A 17,082-nucleotide genomic window follows, 5' to 3' on the forward strand; every position below is an offset into this window, starting at 1 on the left:
AATTAAGGCATGTTCTTGTGAGTTTAGTACAATTCTAAGTTCCTGGGACATTTCCTGACTGGCTGAAATATGCAGATGTTAAGCCTCTATTCAAGAAAGGGGATAAAGAGATGCCATCAAACTACAGACCGATTTCACTTTTGCCAGCATTCTCAAAAATTTGAGAAAAAGTAATGTACAGGCAGCTTCTCAACCATCTGACCACAAATAACATATTGTCAAGAACACAGTTTGGATTTCTGAAGGGTTCTGATATCGAAAAGGCTATTCACACCTACAGTGAAAATGTACTTAATTCATTAAATAACAAGTTACAAGCAACAGGTATTTTCTGTGATTTGTCAAAGGCATTCAATTGTGTAAACCATGACATCCTTTTAAATAAATTAGAATTCTATGGTGTCAAGGGTAGTGCTGCAAAACGGTTCAAGTCATACCTCGCTAACAGGAAACAAAAGGTGTCAGTGCAAGGGACTAGTGAATTAAGTCATCAGTCATCATCAGAATGGGAAGAAATTACATGTGGTGTCCCACAAGGATCCATCTTAGGGCGATTGCTTTTTCTTGTGTACATTAATGATCTCTCATCAGTTACACTGCCAGAAGCAGAGTTCGTTTTGTTTGCAGATGACACAAGTATTGCAATAAATAGTATGTCGAGTGTAGTTCTAGAAAGATCTGCTAATGATATTTTCATGGATATTAATAAATGGTTTAAAGCCAACTCATTGACATTAAACTTTGAAAAGACTCACTACATGCAATTCAGAACCTGTAAGATGTTTCCACCCAGCATATGCATAAAGTATGAAGAAGAGGAGATAGAAGAGGTTGACAGTCTTAAATTCGTGGGATTACAACTTGATAATAAATTCAGTTGGGAGGAGCACACCACACAACTGCAGAAACGCCTTAACAAATCTGTATTTGCAATTCGAGTGTTAGCAGACATAGGCAACATAAAAGTGAAAAAGCTTGCATACTTTGCCTACTTTCATTCCATAATGTCATATGGTATAATATTTTGGGGTAACTCTTCAAGTCAAACAAACGTTTTCAGAGTCCAAAAGCGTGTAATACATATTATTTGTGGAGTAAACTCATGGACATCTTGTAGAAACCTCTTCAAAGAACTGGGTATACTAACTACTGCCTCTCAGTATATTTACTCCTTAATGAAATTTGTCCTAAATAATATATCTCTTTTTCCAACAAACAGCTCAGTTCATACATACAATACCAGGAACAAAAATGATCTGTACAAGAACTTAAAAGCACTTACTTTAGTTCAAAGAGGGGTCCACTATTCAGGAACACTCATCTTCAATAATTTGTCAGCAAACATAAAAAATTTAGTTACAAATAAAGATCAGTTTAAAAGGAGCCTCACAGACTTACTAGTGGCCAACTCCTTCTACTCCATTGACGAATTTTTTAATAGAAACAAATGATGTGTTGTATATATTTATACTATTAGTATTGTTATTTCTGCTTAAAAAAAAGGTGACATGTTCCACATCAACGAGGATCTCCTCAACATGGATCTATGGATTGAAAAACTAATCTAATCTAATCAGAACCTTTCCCTCCTTCCCCCTTCCATCTTCCCCTTCCTGTATAAATGTCTATTGACACACATGCTTGTGAAGATCAGTTTACAATTACCATGCTCTATTACTTTTACAAAATAATGTCAGCAATGTACATAAACTTCACAGAATTAATACATAAGTGGCAGTTAACAATAATTATCCCATCACTCTTCCAGAAATCCGACACCTTGACTGTCTCAGTGATAAATAGTACCTTCACAGTGATTCTTGGAGTAAGTGTTGATGAAAACTTACTGAAAACTGATTGAGAGTATTGCTTCCCCCTTTGGGTAAGCGGTGACATGACATAACCCCATCCTAAAGGGGATTACCCCTGTTGCAGTATAAACATCATTGTTTGCAAAATTATGTTTGCATATCGCATCTACATAAAATGAAGCAACAGCTGTAAATTCATAACTGAATGCAATGTGTTTGTCAGAAGTTGTAGTTTTATCTTCAATTTTATAATATTATCAGATTTAAGAAGATCCATCACAGTATCTCACGTAAACATCATCACTGAGTATCTATAAAGAAGAAAATAGTCTAAAATGTTGCTACAAGCAACAAGAGATAAAAAGAATGTGTATCCTCTAACTAGTACATAAATTATGAACTGTCATTACTGTTTTAACATTCCATTTAGTGGAAACTGCTTGAACATTAAGGAGACTATGGTTACTGTAATCTGTATAAACTATCTATATAAACTATATAAAGAAAATAACCACTCATTTCAATATGCTTGCAGTTAAAAATGAAATGTAAGGACTTAGCTGCACTTGTGATATAAACTGGGATGCAAGCAGTGGTCAAAGATTGTAAAATAGTACATATATAACTGCAAATGTCTCTCATTTGACTCAAAATCCATCTCTCTGCATACATCACTCTCTCATTGTCTCATGAAGTATTAACTTGTAAATCTGTAATAAGAAGTCATACATACAGTCAGGTGCAATCAAAATCAAATGCAATGATTGTCATTGTCTATTCATTAGCCAGACAAGATACACATTTGCTATCTGATTTAAAGAATACCAAGATTTAGGCAACTCCAAATCACCCTTAACTAACCATCTTAAGTTTCACAAGTATTCGATACCTGACGTATGAAAATCTTAGCATTTTCCACTGCAGCCCAGAGATTGCAGCTTGCTAGAAGAAATTGAGAACCTGTATAATCTGAACCACAACCCAGAGTCCACTTTAAGTAAACAAACTACAGTCAAACACGTTTCTTTTAAATAATTATTAGTTCCTCAAATGCTAATGTCATATCTTCAGGTTTAATTTTTCAAGCATCCATGGTTGTGTTCCACCATTATTATAATCATTCTGCCTGTGAATAGTATTATATATTTACCATGAAATAGTTTTAAGGTAGCCATAATGTACGTGCCTCAGTTGGACCATTGTTTAACCAGATCCTTTTACTACACATCATTACCTTTTATACATGCTGCCTTTTTTTCATTATGGTACACACACATTTTTAACTGTTATTCTGGTACACCACTTGGATGCATCACAGATAAACACCCTCCTAACATAAATCTATGTAGTTTTGACACTGTATGTGGTTTGATTAGTTATTCACATCACACCATCAGTCCTATTCTGTATATAACAGTCCACAAATTCTAACATTTTTGATGACAAGAATGTGTGAAGTTAGATTGCAACCATCCCACTTCTTTTACATGAGTTGACTTACGTGGTATGCACAGCTACTCTGGATAGCCAGCCAGCCTCATCAATTTCAAAAACTTCTTCTCCAAAGAATGATGCTAGTTAAAGGAACATATGAGACTCTCTCTCTACTCGTGAAATAAGTAGGTCCTCGAAGAATAGTTGAATCTTGGTATATTTCAACTTCCACAAAGAACAAAATTATCATTTCTTACATAAATATTCAACTTCTTGTAAGTCACCTGTGTTGTCTCACATTAGACACAATTAAGATACATTTACAACAGAGTTGGTTTAACAACCATAGAAATCATAAACATGTCTTGCCTCTAGCAAGTCTGTGTTAAGAGTTACTTTTGTCACTAACTATAGTCACAATTACAAAACATCACACAATAACACAGAAGTTCCTTGGTTCTTCCATGTGCTTCCGCTACGACTTCCACAGATCGACCGACAAGTACTTGTTGGTGCCGTTCGATCACTGAGTCTACAGTCTCCTCACAACAAACTTCAGACCTGCACACACAGACTGGTGACTTGTAGTAGATAGGGTTTCTTTTTCCCACTCACATCTAAATTATCGTGTGTTCGAGATGGTGTAAGGCTGAATGGTTCTAGAATTTATGCAGACATTCTCAAATCATTACAAAATATGGTACTTCTAATGCCTACAATGTTTATACCATTTCCACCATGGTTTCTATACAAAATAGTCACAAACAGTCTGAAAAGTTTGTAATTGTGTTTCAGGGTAGGTTATGCTGAGAAATAATTGTTAAGAAAAAATTGCATATTTTGCAGCACTTCTGATTTAGTTAGCATTGAAGTTAGCCAATCAGGCCATTGTGTGCACAAATTCAAGCAGCCTCCCAGAGGTGGGGTCACCAAATGTGTTCTTTGTTTGGTTTTCTAAAGCTGAACAAGATGTGATACAAAAATTGGACATGGGGTGGTAGTAAGGATCAAACCCGAGCCAAAGGCTGAGCAGTCTGGTGCGCTATCATCTATGCTATCAGAAAAACTGACATTAATTGTATCTGGTGGACCATGTGAATCTGCTTGCACAATGACGTGATTTGTTAACTTCAGTGTGAATTAACTCGGAAACGACTTAATGTATTGAACTTTTCTCTTAGCAATTATTTCCCAGTACAGTACAGTGCTACATACTGTAAGTGACTTCTGCAACCTTGGTTGTTACACTCATCAAATTCTGAAGTGACAAGTATGTTGTTGCACTGTGACTCAACTAATCATTGTTAACAAATTCCAGTTGGGCCACAGTACTGCTGCAGTCCCACAGATGATGTAAACTTTTTCAGTTTCTTTGTGTGGCTTCTCTTCATAAGATAAAGGATTCAAGCAGATTGGCGAGTGATTCAGAAATACTGTCAATGATTTCAAAACCATAATCATAATTTCAGAACCAGATTCTTCAAGCATCCTCACAGTTTCTTTACCAGTCCAACTGTCCTCTGTTTTGCTTTTGCAATCAAGACAGCTATGAAAGCACAGTGCAACAACGAATGTGAAGGAACTTATTATGCCTGTAATATGATTTTCAAGTCATGTAGCACATTTTGGAAGCTGGAACATTATTTAGCAGCTCTCAAGAGTATTAAACTACTAACTTCAAGCTTTCAGTGCTCAGAAATAATGTGTCGTGAAGGAACTATTAGGAATGGTCTTGAGAATGTACGGTCGCTGGAAGACTGGGCTTTGGGTGGCCAAGTGCCACTACCAAGAAGGGATACCATTGTGTTCATTGCATGGCTCTGGTGCATTGTACTGCATCTGCAAAAGCAATTTGAGCAGCAGCTGGCACCTCAGTGACACAATAAACTGTTGGAAATTGGTTTCTTCAAGGACATCTTCAGGCCAGACATCCTGTGGCATGCATTCCACTGATCCCCAACCACTGTGATTTGTGAGTGAGAGCTCATTGGAGGCAGGGTGGAGGTCTGTATGTTAGTGGGAAGGAGGCCAGTTGAGGCCTGCAGTCAACCTGTCTGCAAGCTACTCACTGGACCTACACCTGGAGTTATGATCTGGGGAATTGGGGTGTGGTTTTGTATGACAGCAGTAGCACTCTCCTGATTATGTCAGACAAGCTGATTACAAATTTATATGTTAATCTGGTGATTCAACCTGTTGTGATGCCATTCATGAACAGCATTCCAGCCAACAAGATAATGTTTGCCCACTTACCGCTGTTGTAACACAATATGCTCTACAGAGTGTCAACATGTTGCTGAACACTAGATATGTCTCCAATCAAGTCCTTGTGGGACATCATCGTACAACAACTCCAGAGTCATCCACAAACAGCATTAACTGTCACTGTATTGACTGACCAACTGCAACAGGCATGGAACTCCATCCAACAAACTGGCTTCCAGGACCTGTTCAACACAATGCATACATGTTTGCATGCAACATTCTGATGGTTACAACTGTCATTAATGTACCAGCATTTCACATTTGCAATGTCTTATCTCATGCTGGAACGGATCCCCCGTGATACACAAAACAGGTCCGAATGCTGTTGCAGAGGCAACAGAAAAAGCATGCGAAGTTCAGAAGAACGCGAAATCCCGAAGATTGGCTAAAACTTACAGATGCATGAAATTTGGCACGGACTTCAATGCGAGAAATCCGAAGAAATTCTAGTCGTATGTAAAGTACACAAGCGGCAAGACGCAGTCAATACCTTCGCTGCGCAGTGCCGATGGCACTGTTACCGATGACTGTGCCACTAAAAAGGAGTTATTGAATGCAGTTTTCCGAAATTCCTTCACCAGGAAGACGAATGGAATATTCCAGAATTTGAAACATGAACAGCTACTAGCATGAGTTTCTTAGAAGTAGATACCTTAGGGGTTGCGAAGCAACTCAAATCGGTCGATACGGGCAAGTCTTCAGGTCCAGATTGTATACCGATTAGGTTCCTTTCAGATTACGCTGATACAATAGCTCCCTACTTTGCACTCATATACAACCGCTCGCTCACCGATAGATCTGTACCTACAGATTGGAAAATTGCGTAGGTCGCACCAGTGTTTAAGAAGGGTAGTAGGAGTAATCCATCTAACTACAGACCTATATCATTGATGTCAGTTTGCAGTAGGGTTTTGGAGCATATACTGTATTCAAACATTATGAATCACCTTGAAGGGAACGATCTATTGATACGTAATCAGCATGGTTTCAGAAAACATCGCTCTTGCGCAACACAGCTAGCTCTTTATTCGTTTGAGGTAATGGCCGCTATCAACAGGGGATCTCAAGTTGATTCCATATTTCTAGATTTCCGGAAAGCTTTTGACACCGTTCCTCACAAGCGACTTCTAATCAAGCTGCGGGCCTATGGGGTACCGTCTCAGTTGTGCGACTGGATTCGTGATTTCCTGTCAGGAAGGTCGCAGTTCATAGTAATAGACGGCAAATCATCGAGTAAAACTGAAGTGATATGATGTGTTCCCCAGGGAAGTGTCCTGGAACCTCTGCTGTTCCTGATCTATATAAATGACCTGGGTGACAATCTGAGCAGTTCTCTTAGGTTGTTCGCAGATGATGCTGTAATTTACCGTCTAGTAAGGTCATCCGAAGGCCAGTATCAGTTGCAAAGTGATTTAGAAAAGATTGCTGTATGGTGTGGCAGGTGACAGTTGACGCTAAATAACGAAAAGTGCCAGGTGATCCACATGAGTTCCAAACGAAATCTGTTGGAATTCGATTACTCGATAAATAGTACAATTCTCAAGGCTCTCAATTCAACTAAGTACCTGGGTGTTAAAATTACGAACAACGTCAGTTGGAAAGACCACATAGATAATATTGTGGGGAAGGCGAGCCAAAGGTTGCGTTTCATTGGCAGGACACTTAGAAGATGCAACAAGTCCACTAAAGAGACAGCTTACACTACACTCATTCGTATTCTGTTAGAATATTGCTGTGCGGTGTGTAATCCTTACCAGGTGGGATTGACGGAGGACATCGAAAGGGTGCAAAAAAGGGCAGCTCGTTTTGTATTATCACGTAATAGGGGAGAGAGCGTGGCAGATATGATACGCGAGTTGGGATGGAAGTCATTAAAGCAAAGACGTTTTTTGTCGCGGCGAGATCTATTTACGAAATTTCAGTCACCAATATTCTCTTCCTAATGCGAAAATATTTTGTTGAGCCCAACTTACATAGGTAGGAATGATCATGAAAATAAAATAAGAGAAATCAGAGCTCGAACAGAAAGGTTTAGGTGTTCGTTTTTCTCGCGCGCTGTTCGGGAGTGGAGTGGTAGAGACAGTGTATGATTGTGGTTCGATGAACCCTCTGCCAAGCACTTAAATGGGAATTGCAGAGTAGTCATGTAGATGTAGATGTAACCTGTGATCTTGCAATGTTAATTGCTTAAATATGTTGTGTAGACAAATGTATTCCTGGAATTTCATTACACTACATTAATTTTTTCTGTGTGTTACGATTCTTTCCTGTCTGTGTAAATAAGTTATTGTCATTTTTATTATAGAGCACCAAATACACGAATATGTATTTGTTAACATGACTGGTTCCAGCCCTTAGGTCATTATCAAGTACTTTATCCTTCTTTAGCTGGCAGCTAAATTTGTGGTATAATTATGAATAAAGGTGGAGAGTTGCTCATAATAAGTAAAATATGTACCCATACAAACATTTAAAAACTTGCACAACAAAAATAATGTAATGAGTTGGAGTGTGTTAGAATCTAGTAGAATAATAATAGGGAAAAATGGTAATAGACAGAGGCAGCAGAGAAGGCAGAGGGAGGGGGGGGGGGAGGTGGCAGAGGGAGGGGGGGGGGGAGGCTAAGTCAGGCTAAGTCGGGCACAAATAAAATTCAGTAAACCATATTTTGAATCAAATGCCGACACAGTAATAAACAGAGTGGGCCAAAAGTAAGTTGTCACTAAGAACTCTTAGAGATTGAATTGCCTAGAGTAGTGGTTGTCAGTTGTGAAAGTTACTTGTGCGAAGTATCCATAGGTCAGTTGACACTAGCAGTTTTGGATTATGTTATTTGTTGTTATCTGAGAAACAATTACTAGAAAGTTAACTACAGAACAGCTTGTATTTGTTCTATTAACATGGTCGAAATATGTCTATAATTGTAGTGATATTTTTGATTTGTTTGTGGAATGTTTTTGCAAAATCCAACTTCCATCTCAACAAGGTATTTGCAACTGGATTGGTTGTTGAGCTTACTCATTCAGATAGGCCAGAGTCTGTTACTACAGAAAAGAACCTTGATGTTATCACGTGTTTTCTACAGTCGTCGACTATATCCCAAAGAAAAGGAGCCAGAGTGTATGGAATAGAAATAAAAAGTACATGAATGATTCAATTTAGCTGAAATCAATACATATAGGCCTAATTTACTTCAATGCCTAAATGAAGATGATCTGTACAGGCGTATGAAATTGTGTGAGTTGTACACAACCAACAAGAGGCAATCCCAAGTTTTACAAAAGCATTCTTTGGAGCAATGAAACGAATTTTAAAGTGAATAGCACAGTGAACAGACACACCAGTGTTTACTGGTATTCTGTGAATCACCATGATGTGGCGGTAATAGAGTTAAATTCTCCTGATGTGAGTGTATGAGCAGTGGGCTAATTGGTGCTTCTTTTTTTTTTTAAAGATTATGTCAGTTCCATAAATCATTTAGATTTGCTTCAAGAAGTGGAAAATAGTCCACTTTTGAACATCTGCAGCCAGTTAAGGAAAAGCTTATATGGCAACAACATGGAGCGCTACTGCCTTATGAAGTTATTATGAGAGCCTTTCTAAATGAAAACTTTGATCAAATTATTGGCAGATAAGGTACTGTTGAATTGACTCCTCAACCCTCACGTATCACACACGTTGATTTTTCAGTGTGGGGTATACTAACAAAATGAGGTTTATTCCGTCAAGATTAATGATGTTGGGCATTTGAAGGAGTGAATCTAGGGTATAATTTTTTTAAAAAAATAGATTTTCCAATGCTTCTGGCATTGTTCATATCTTTGACTAGTGGTTGGCCAATGCAAAATGGTTCACATTCAGTGTGTTGGATGTTTATCTGGATCTGCTGCCTCAATATTTTGTATGTCGGTTTTAATGCTGTGTGTTGGTATTTTATCAAGAATATTAACAGTTTTAAAGACTAATTTCACATTAAATTTGCAGGACAAGGCACTGAACTTGTATGGTGAACCAGTTTAAGGATAAATCTACACAAAATTTTAAAAAAAGTGTCACGTTTTCTTTCTGCAAAAAAGAGTCTTAAAAACCTAACACCATATTTGTTTGTACACAGCTGGTGTCTGTTACCCCCTTCCCTCTTATAAAAGCCATCCTCAGGTAAGATTAGTTTCAGTTATGCAGAAAAATAGAAACAAATGAGGCAATACTGACCCTACAAAACTTACCTTGGAAGAGAGACTGAAGAAAAGAAAACCTACATTTACAGTATTTGTAGATTTAGAGACTTCCTTTGATACTGTTGGTCGTAATACACACTTTGAGATTATGAAGATAGCAAGAATAAAATGCAGGGAGAAAAAGGCAATCTATAACTTATACAGAAACTAAACAGTAGTTATGATTCGAAGGACATGAAACTGAGGCTATAATTGAAAAGGGGGGGGGGGGGGGGGGGTGGGAGTTGTAGCCTATCTCTGATGTTACTCCATCTGTACACTGAGCAAGTAATAGAGTAAAGGAAATGAATCAAATTTGGAAAAAGAAAAATTTATGCTGCAACTTAAGTGAAAGAAATAATTGGTTTGTAGCACGTATCCTGAGGCTTCAAGGAATCATTAGTTTGGTAGTAGAGGGAAGAGCGAGAGAGAGAGAGAGAGAGAGAGAGAGAGAGAGAGAGAGAGAGAGAGAGAGTGTGTTTAGATGTTGAGATGTAGAGGCTTGCATGGGCTAGACTATTTTTCAGTGGTGCATGAAACTATTCTGTGACTGCAGATCACAACAAGAAGTGCAACAACTACTTTCATTCCCCAGTGTGTCTTGAGTCCTCAGACTCACAACATGACTTCTGCTTATATGGATATACATTTTACTTATGATAGGTTATTGTGCAACATTATTCATAATTACACTATGTTTAGCAGATAATGCTTCATTTTAAGACTCATGTCTGTTTTTATATTCAGGACTGATCACTGATAACAGTCTTGGGATCGAACGTGGTGATATGAATACATATATTTTAATGTAACTTGAGCTGCTACTTAATAAAATTGATGATAACAGTTGCAGATTAACATATTTCCAACAAACAAGCTGGACAAAATAATAATTTAAACATCCTATAAGTCAGATTTGTTATAGTAGTCTCCTCTCTTAAGTTATTTTAGTAGGCTGTGTAACATCTAATTTTTTCTTTGATCAGTTGTTGTACTGCATGGTTTGTGGTGTTACAGTAAAATGCTCATTAATTTACTAGCTGGTGTTTTCTAAGTTCAGCAGGTCATAATTTCTTGTAACTATTGGTTATTGTAGTATTCCACAACATCCTATTCTATAACTTCTTTCTTTCTTATTTCTTTCACTGTTGTTGTTGCTGCTGTTTCTCGTACTACTAATACTACTACTACTACTGCTACAGCTTTTGTTGTTGGTACTAGATTCATTACCAATGACCTTAGAATACCCAATGGTATAAAAAATTTGTCATTCCATAGAGCTGCTATCAGTGCAAGGAGAGATATGACTTTTAATTTAAATGTGAATTTATTTCATTAATGAAAAAATTCTATTAAACATTCATTTAATGTTTTGTTATTGAGCAACATTTTCTTTATGTACTTTTTCACATGTCTTATATTTTATTATCTTTTATTCCAGGTTATTATACTGTGAAATTCTTTACACAAATGAAGCATACATGAGAGATCTGACTGTTATTGAGCCTTCATGGCTCGAAGAACTAGCTCCTCACTTCTACCAGAAAACAGTTGATAAAGATTACTAATCATTTTAATGGCAATCTGACTAAGTACTTAATTTTGTAAGACTTCAAAGTACATGTGATTAGATCTTGTAATGAAAGATCTGTCTCTTTCTGCAATACTGGCAGGTATGAAATGAAATTTTATGTTACATTAAAGCTGTCACTTTGACCATACTTGAACTGGGGAGTCCACCTAGTCTGCAGAAATTAGAGGAGAAGTTATTGGAAGCATGTAAAAATAAGAGATTAATAAAAGCAGAATGACTTTTAGAATGTGTTCCTCAAGCTCCTGTGGACAGTTCAGGTAGCTACCAATGAAAAGCAAAACCTGCATTTGCTTGTGGTCTGGCACACAATGTATTCTATTACTAAGGAAGAAACCTTGTGTAAAAACAAGTTTTCATTGTTCACGTCATTAAATTCTGTATGTCAGTAAATTGCTGTAATGTGTGTGTTAAAGCAATAGACATATCATATTCCATTATGTAAATTGCATTTAAATTTGTATGTGTGAGGTATCTGAGTGATTTACAACAATAATATTTCAGACAAAAATTATAAATGTAAGAAAGTTCCAGGCACAAGAAGACTGACATTAAAACAATGGGTATTTTATTATGATTTGAACTGTAAATTTATTGTAACTACACATATTGCTACAACTTCAGAAATTACAGGTTTGTTTGAAACGCTGTGTCTGACGCAGGAGATAAAGACATCCTACGAGACTGCTTTGAAAAGTTCTCGGAACAGAGTAGAAAAAAAGTTCTTACGTCACTGAAACTTTTTATTTTTTTTATTTTTCAATGTAGTCTCCTTGTAGACTAATGCACTTGGTCCAATGACATTCCAGTGCCTTTATCCCATCTGGCAGGTATGAGTTTCCTCCAGGCTTGCAAAATAGTTGTCAATTCCTGCCAACAATTCTTAGTTTGAAGTGACTCTTTGCCCACCAAGAAAAATTTTCAGTTTTGGGAAGAGATGAAAATCTGACAGAGCCATATAAGGTGAATAAGGTGGATGTGGCAACAATTCATACAATAGTTCATGTAATTTTTCCAGGGCAATGACACGTGTGGGCGTGCATTGTCTTGATGGAAGATGACTTTCTTCCTTGCTAAATGTGGCCTTTCTTCACATATATTTTGTTGCAATTTGACCAAGAGGTTGGCATAGTATTCTCCAGTAATTGTTTTCCCAGTGGGGAGACAATCTACAAACAGAATCCCCTTCACATCCCAGAACATTGATACCATGACCTTTTCTACCAAAGGCATTGTCTTTGCTTTCTTTGGTGGTGGAGAATCAGCATGTTTCTACTACTTTGAGTGTTGATTTGCCTCTGGGGTATAGTAGTGCACCCAAGTTTCATCTGTGGTCACAAACCGGCACAAAAAATCTTGTTCGTTTTTTCTAAAACAGGCCAAACATTGTTCTGATACATCCATTCTCATGCGTTTTTGATCCAGCTCAAGAGTTGTGGCACCTATCGTGCAGATAATTTTTTCATTTCTAATTCTTCAGTTAAAATGTGATACACCTTTTAGATGGCATCTGGCAAGCATGAGCAATTTAGGCACTTTTAATTGGTGGTCCTCCATGACCATTTTGTGCACTTTTGCAATGATTTCTGGAGTAGTGACATGTCTTGGCCGACCACTGTGCTGATCATCATCTAAGCTCTCTAGACCAAATTTAAATTAATTTTTCCACTTGGCAACAGTTGAATATGATGGAGCAGAGTCCCTCAATGTATTATGGAAATCGGCATGAATGTCCTTTGCTTTCATACTTTTCCTTACAAAGAACTTCACCACTGGTCAAATCTCAATTTTTTCCATATTCGCAAATCACTCTGCAGGAACAACAACAAAGCCACATCACCACCACAGCTCTCTTCCAAGTGACAGCAATCTAATGAATATCAACTGAAAAACTCGTTGCCCTAGCACTGACCTCTCATGGTGATTCTGAGAACTTTTCAAACTGCCCTTGTACCTTAAAAGCTCAAAATGAAAAGAGAAACAAATAATGTATGGAATTCTTTAATGGTGATTTATTGACATTCACTTACAGCAAAAGGTATACCTCATGCAATATCCTTTCACATTTTCCTAGATAAAAAACTGTAAAGTTGTGTTAAACCCGATTGATAGGTCAAGCACCACAATTCTTTATGAGACAAAGTTCCACTGTATGTGGTATCTCTTGCCTTCCTCTGACCTAGCCAGTTATGAGGAAACTTACTGCAGAGCATGGTGTTACCAGTTGTGTACATTTATTCCTCCAAGTAACTGCATTATCCAGCAAATAAATTTCTGTGACACCCTACTTACGCTCTCAGCTGCTAGATGTCATAGGTATGAATTCCTCTGATTACCATAGAAGAACAAAGCACATGCTCTGCCAGTGGTATGAACCTCACTACTTTCAAGATGTTTTACTTTGTTTTCACTAGTTAATAATATGTTTTGTGTCCTTACTTGGTGGCAAGGACACAGGAAGAAATAGTGTTCCCAGTTATGTCTGCAACAGTTTACTGCACAAGGTTAATAACAACACGATGTAAGGTGCTCTTTCCAATCTGGTCTTGACCTGGCATGGAGATGTGGTCAGCACATGGCTGGCACCAGGTAATGTGTGGGAGGGTGCGACAGATGCCCGGTGATTGACACTGGGGTGAGAGAGGTGCAACTGGCGCCCAATAAGACTAGCAGCATCAGTAGCCCAATAAGCCAGCACCACTAGCCATTGGTGAGGCAGCACTCAATCAGCATTCACCACCTGGGACATAGCAAGGCCAATGAGTTGGCAAGTGTGATGTTTTTCTGGGCAATGGCAGTGTCGGCAGGCATTGGAGGTAGCTGTGAGACAGCACTCTACCAGTGTGGTCACTTAGGATGTGATGATGCTGACAGATTGTGCTGGTGTAGAGCTGAGGTGGTGGCAATGAATCCGGCAGGCATTGGAGACGAATGGGAGCAGTGGTGGTCCCTGGGGATACTAGTGGGATGGCTAGATGGACAGTGAGACTCTGACTGGTGGGTCACAAGCAACCAGTGAAATTGCCATAAGTAGGAGAACCATCTGTCTACTTTTGGCCTTAGTACAGCGTATAAAGTCAAGCTGACTGAAATGCATGTAGTCGGTGGCACCACGGATGGTGCGCACAGATAGGAGGCGTTTTAAGAAAGTAAGTTCACCAGATTTTTATATGTTTTTTAGAAAAAAATGTATTTGAAAAAGATTACAAAATATTGTTGATACACTTGTTACCTGTTTTTCCACATATCACCATCTGGTTTGTAATCTTACCCTCCTACACATCACTATTAAAGTTCTCATTCTTTGAAAACTTAGAGAGGAGTAAGATTACATAAGAAGAACTTTTTTACTTACCTTGATTATCTCGTTGTTGTTGGTGGTGGTGGCTCAAAATCTTATTATGTCTAGGAGTACATTCTTGCTGTCTTTGCCAAATTATATCATTATTTTATATATAAATCCAGAAATAAATTTGATAATTAGTGTTAGATTGTGCAATTAATAATATGAATTTAAAGTATGCCGGAAATTTCATAATTTCAATTATTTTTAAAAGAAGAGTAATTTTAACTGTTACAACATATTGATTGTAACACATTAATTTCTTTTTTATACTTCTTAGCCTGAAATATAATATACCTTATACAAAATCATATGAATATAATTTTGACCTATGCAAGAATCGATAGTATACATGGTATAACTTACCAAACGAAAGTGTTGGTATGTTGACAGAGACAGTAAAAAACACAAAAGCCCAGACACAAATTTCAAGCTTTCGCAACCAAAGGTTGCTTCATTAGGAAAGAGGAAAGGAGAGGGAAAGACGAAAGGATGTGGGTTTTAAGTGAGAGGGTAAGGAGTCATTCCAATCCCAGGAGTGAACAGACTTACCTTAGGGGGAAAAAAAGACAGGTATATGTGCGGATTGATATGTGTTTGTGTGTGAGTGTATACCTGTCCTTTTTTCCTCCTTTTTTCCCTCTGAGGTAAGTCTTCCTGCTCCCAGGATTGGACTGACTCCTTACCCTCTGCCTTGAAACCCACATCCTTTCGTCTTTCCCTCTCCTTCCCTCTTTTCTCATGAAGCAACCTTGGGTTGCGAAAGCTTGAAATTTGTGTGTGTGCTTGTGTGTTTTTTATTGTCTCTATCAACGTACCAATGCTTTCGTTTGGTAAGTTACAGCATCTTTGTTTTTAGATATATTTTTCTCACATGTTATACACACACACACACACACACACACACACACACACACACACACACACACACAGGAGACTTGTTATAGGCTCAATGCAAGTGGGGAGCCATGGCACAGGCTCCTTTATGCCATCTTCGAAGAACTCTTCTCCCAGCTCCTTTCCCCACTTCAGAATGTCGTCCTGCACCTTCTTGTAGGTTTAAAATTTAATTCGTCTCATGCATTCTTTAAAGGGAGGTGAAAAGATGACAATCAGAAGTTACTGAGTCAGGAAAATATGGGGGTCGGTTCAAAACATCCCAGCCAAATTAGTGCAAGAGTGCCATGGTGGGTAAGGCTGGTGAGAATGAGCATTGTCATGCAACAAGCACACTTCTCTCATCAGTATTCCCCTCTTGATGTTTCGAGGTTCCCCTCCTGATGTTCTGATTGCTCCTGTTGAGTTTCTTTAGGGTATCACAGTAATGGTCTCCCCATGAGGCAGAAATTTGACTAAATTATGCCTTTTCAGTCCCAAAACAATGGACCCATGTTTTTTACCAAAATTATGGTTTTGAATTTTTTGGCATGTTCGGAATTGGTGTGATACCACTGTCATGACTGGCTTTTTGGCTCAGGCATCTAATGAGCCACCCACATTTCACCTCCAGTCACAGTAGAGCTCAGAAAATTCTCACCTTCAAATTCAAGTTGCTCAAAAAACTTGCAGGTGCTATCAACCAAATTTTTCTTATGCTGATCTGTCAGTTGTTTCAGGACCCATCTTGCACACAGTTTTTGGTATCTCAGCATTTCTGTGAGTGTGTCACATAATAGGGTTCTGGAGATTTGTGAAAACATCGCATAAATTTCATCAACTGCCAATCGGTAGTCTACACAAACAGTTCTTTGATTTTTTGCACCACTCATTAGTCAAATTGGGAGGTCTTCCATGCCTCTGTTCATCATGAACATTTGTTCTGCCTCCACTAAACTCCATGCACCAGTTAAACACATTCATCCTGTTGATAGCACATTAATGTAAACCATTTTAATTTGAGAAAAAGATTCAGTAGGTGTTATTCCTTCTGCGAGTAGGAAGCGGATTGAAGTACGTGTCTTGCACTTGATGGAGTTTCTTGCCAACATCTTTCACATAACTGGACACTAAAACATTAGTTTACATACTACCATGATCCTGTGATGATTGCTCTGGTCAGAGGATCCGTGCTGCTCAGCTGCAGCCCATTATGGCCACAGTACACTTACTTTCTGAAATGCTTTGTATGTGCAGTCACGTAGTCGTGGATGAAGAAAATAGTTCCGTGATTACTATGCCACTACACCAGCGGTATGCGTGCAGCTTACTGGTAGTGATAAAACACTTGCAGCCGTGCCCGTAGACAATCCAAAAAGACGTGGGGGTAATGATGGGACCAGCTCCAGTACCTCGCACCCTTTAGGAGGAGATGGCAGGGCCAACTCAGTGGAATTGAAGAGGGAAGAGGGGGAACGGTAATGCTCAGAGGGCATAGAAGGGGTTCTGGACAGAGGGCATACTAGGAACACCAAAAGCAAAGTA

At 38.3% G+C, this 17,082-nt stretch overlaps 1 protein-coding gene across 2 annotated transcripts in view; it reads left to right on the forward strand.

Annotated features, from left to right (window-relative positions):
* The window catches only part of LOC126271933 (probable ATP-dependent RNA helicase DHX35), a 208,887-nt gene extending 196,992 nt beyond the window's left edge, over positions 1-11,895 (forward strand). For both annotated transcript variants that reach the window (XM_049974353.1, XM_049974354.1), the window contains exon 14: positions 11,169-11,895. In XM_049974353.1, the coding sequence (XP_049830310.1) occupies positions 11,169-11,295 (127 nt within the window). In that variant the 3' untranslated portion in view covers positions 11,296-11,895. The remainder of the gene's footprint in view (positions 1-11,168) is intronic.
* The last annotated feature ends 5,187 nt before the right edge of the window (positions 11,896-17,082 follow it).

The sequence above is a fragment of the Schistocerca gregaria genome, chromosome 5 (assembly GCF_023897955.1).
Source record: "Schistocerca gregaria isolate iqSchGreg1 chromosome 5, iqSchGreg1.2, whole genome shotgun sequence".
Classification (NCBI taxonomy): domain Eukaryota; kingdom Metazoa; phylum Arthropoda; class Insecta; order Orthoptera; family Acrididae; genus Schistocerca; species Schistocerca gregaria.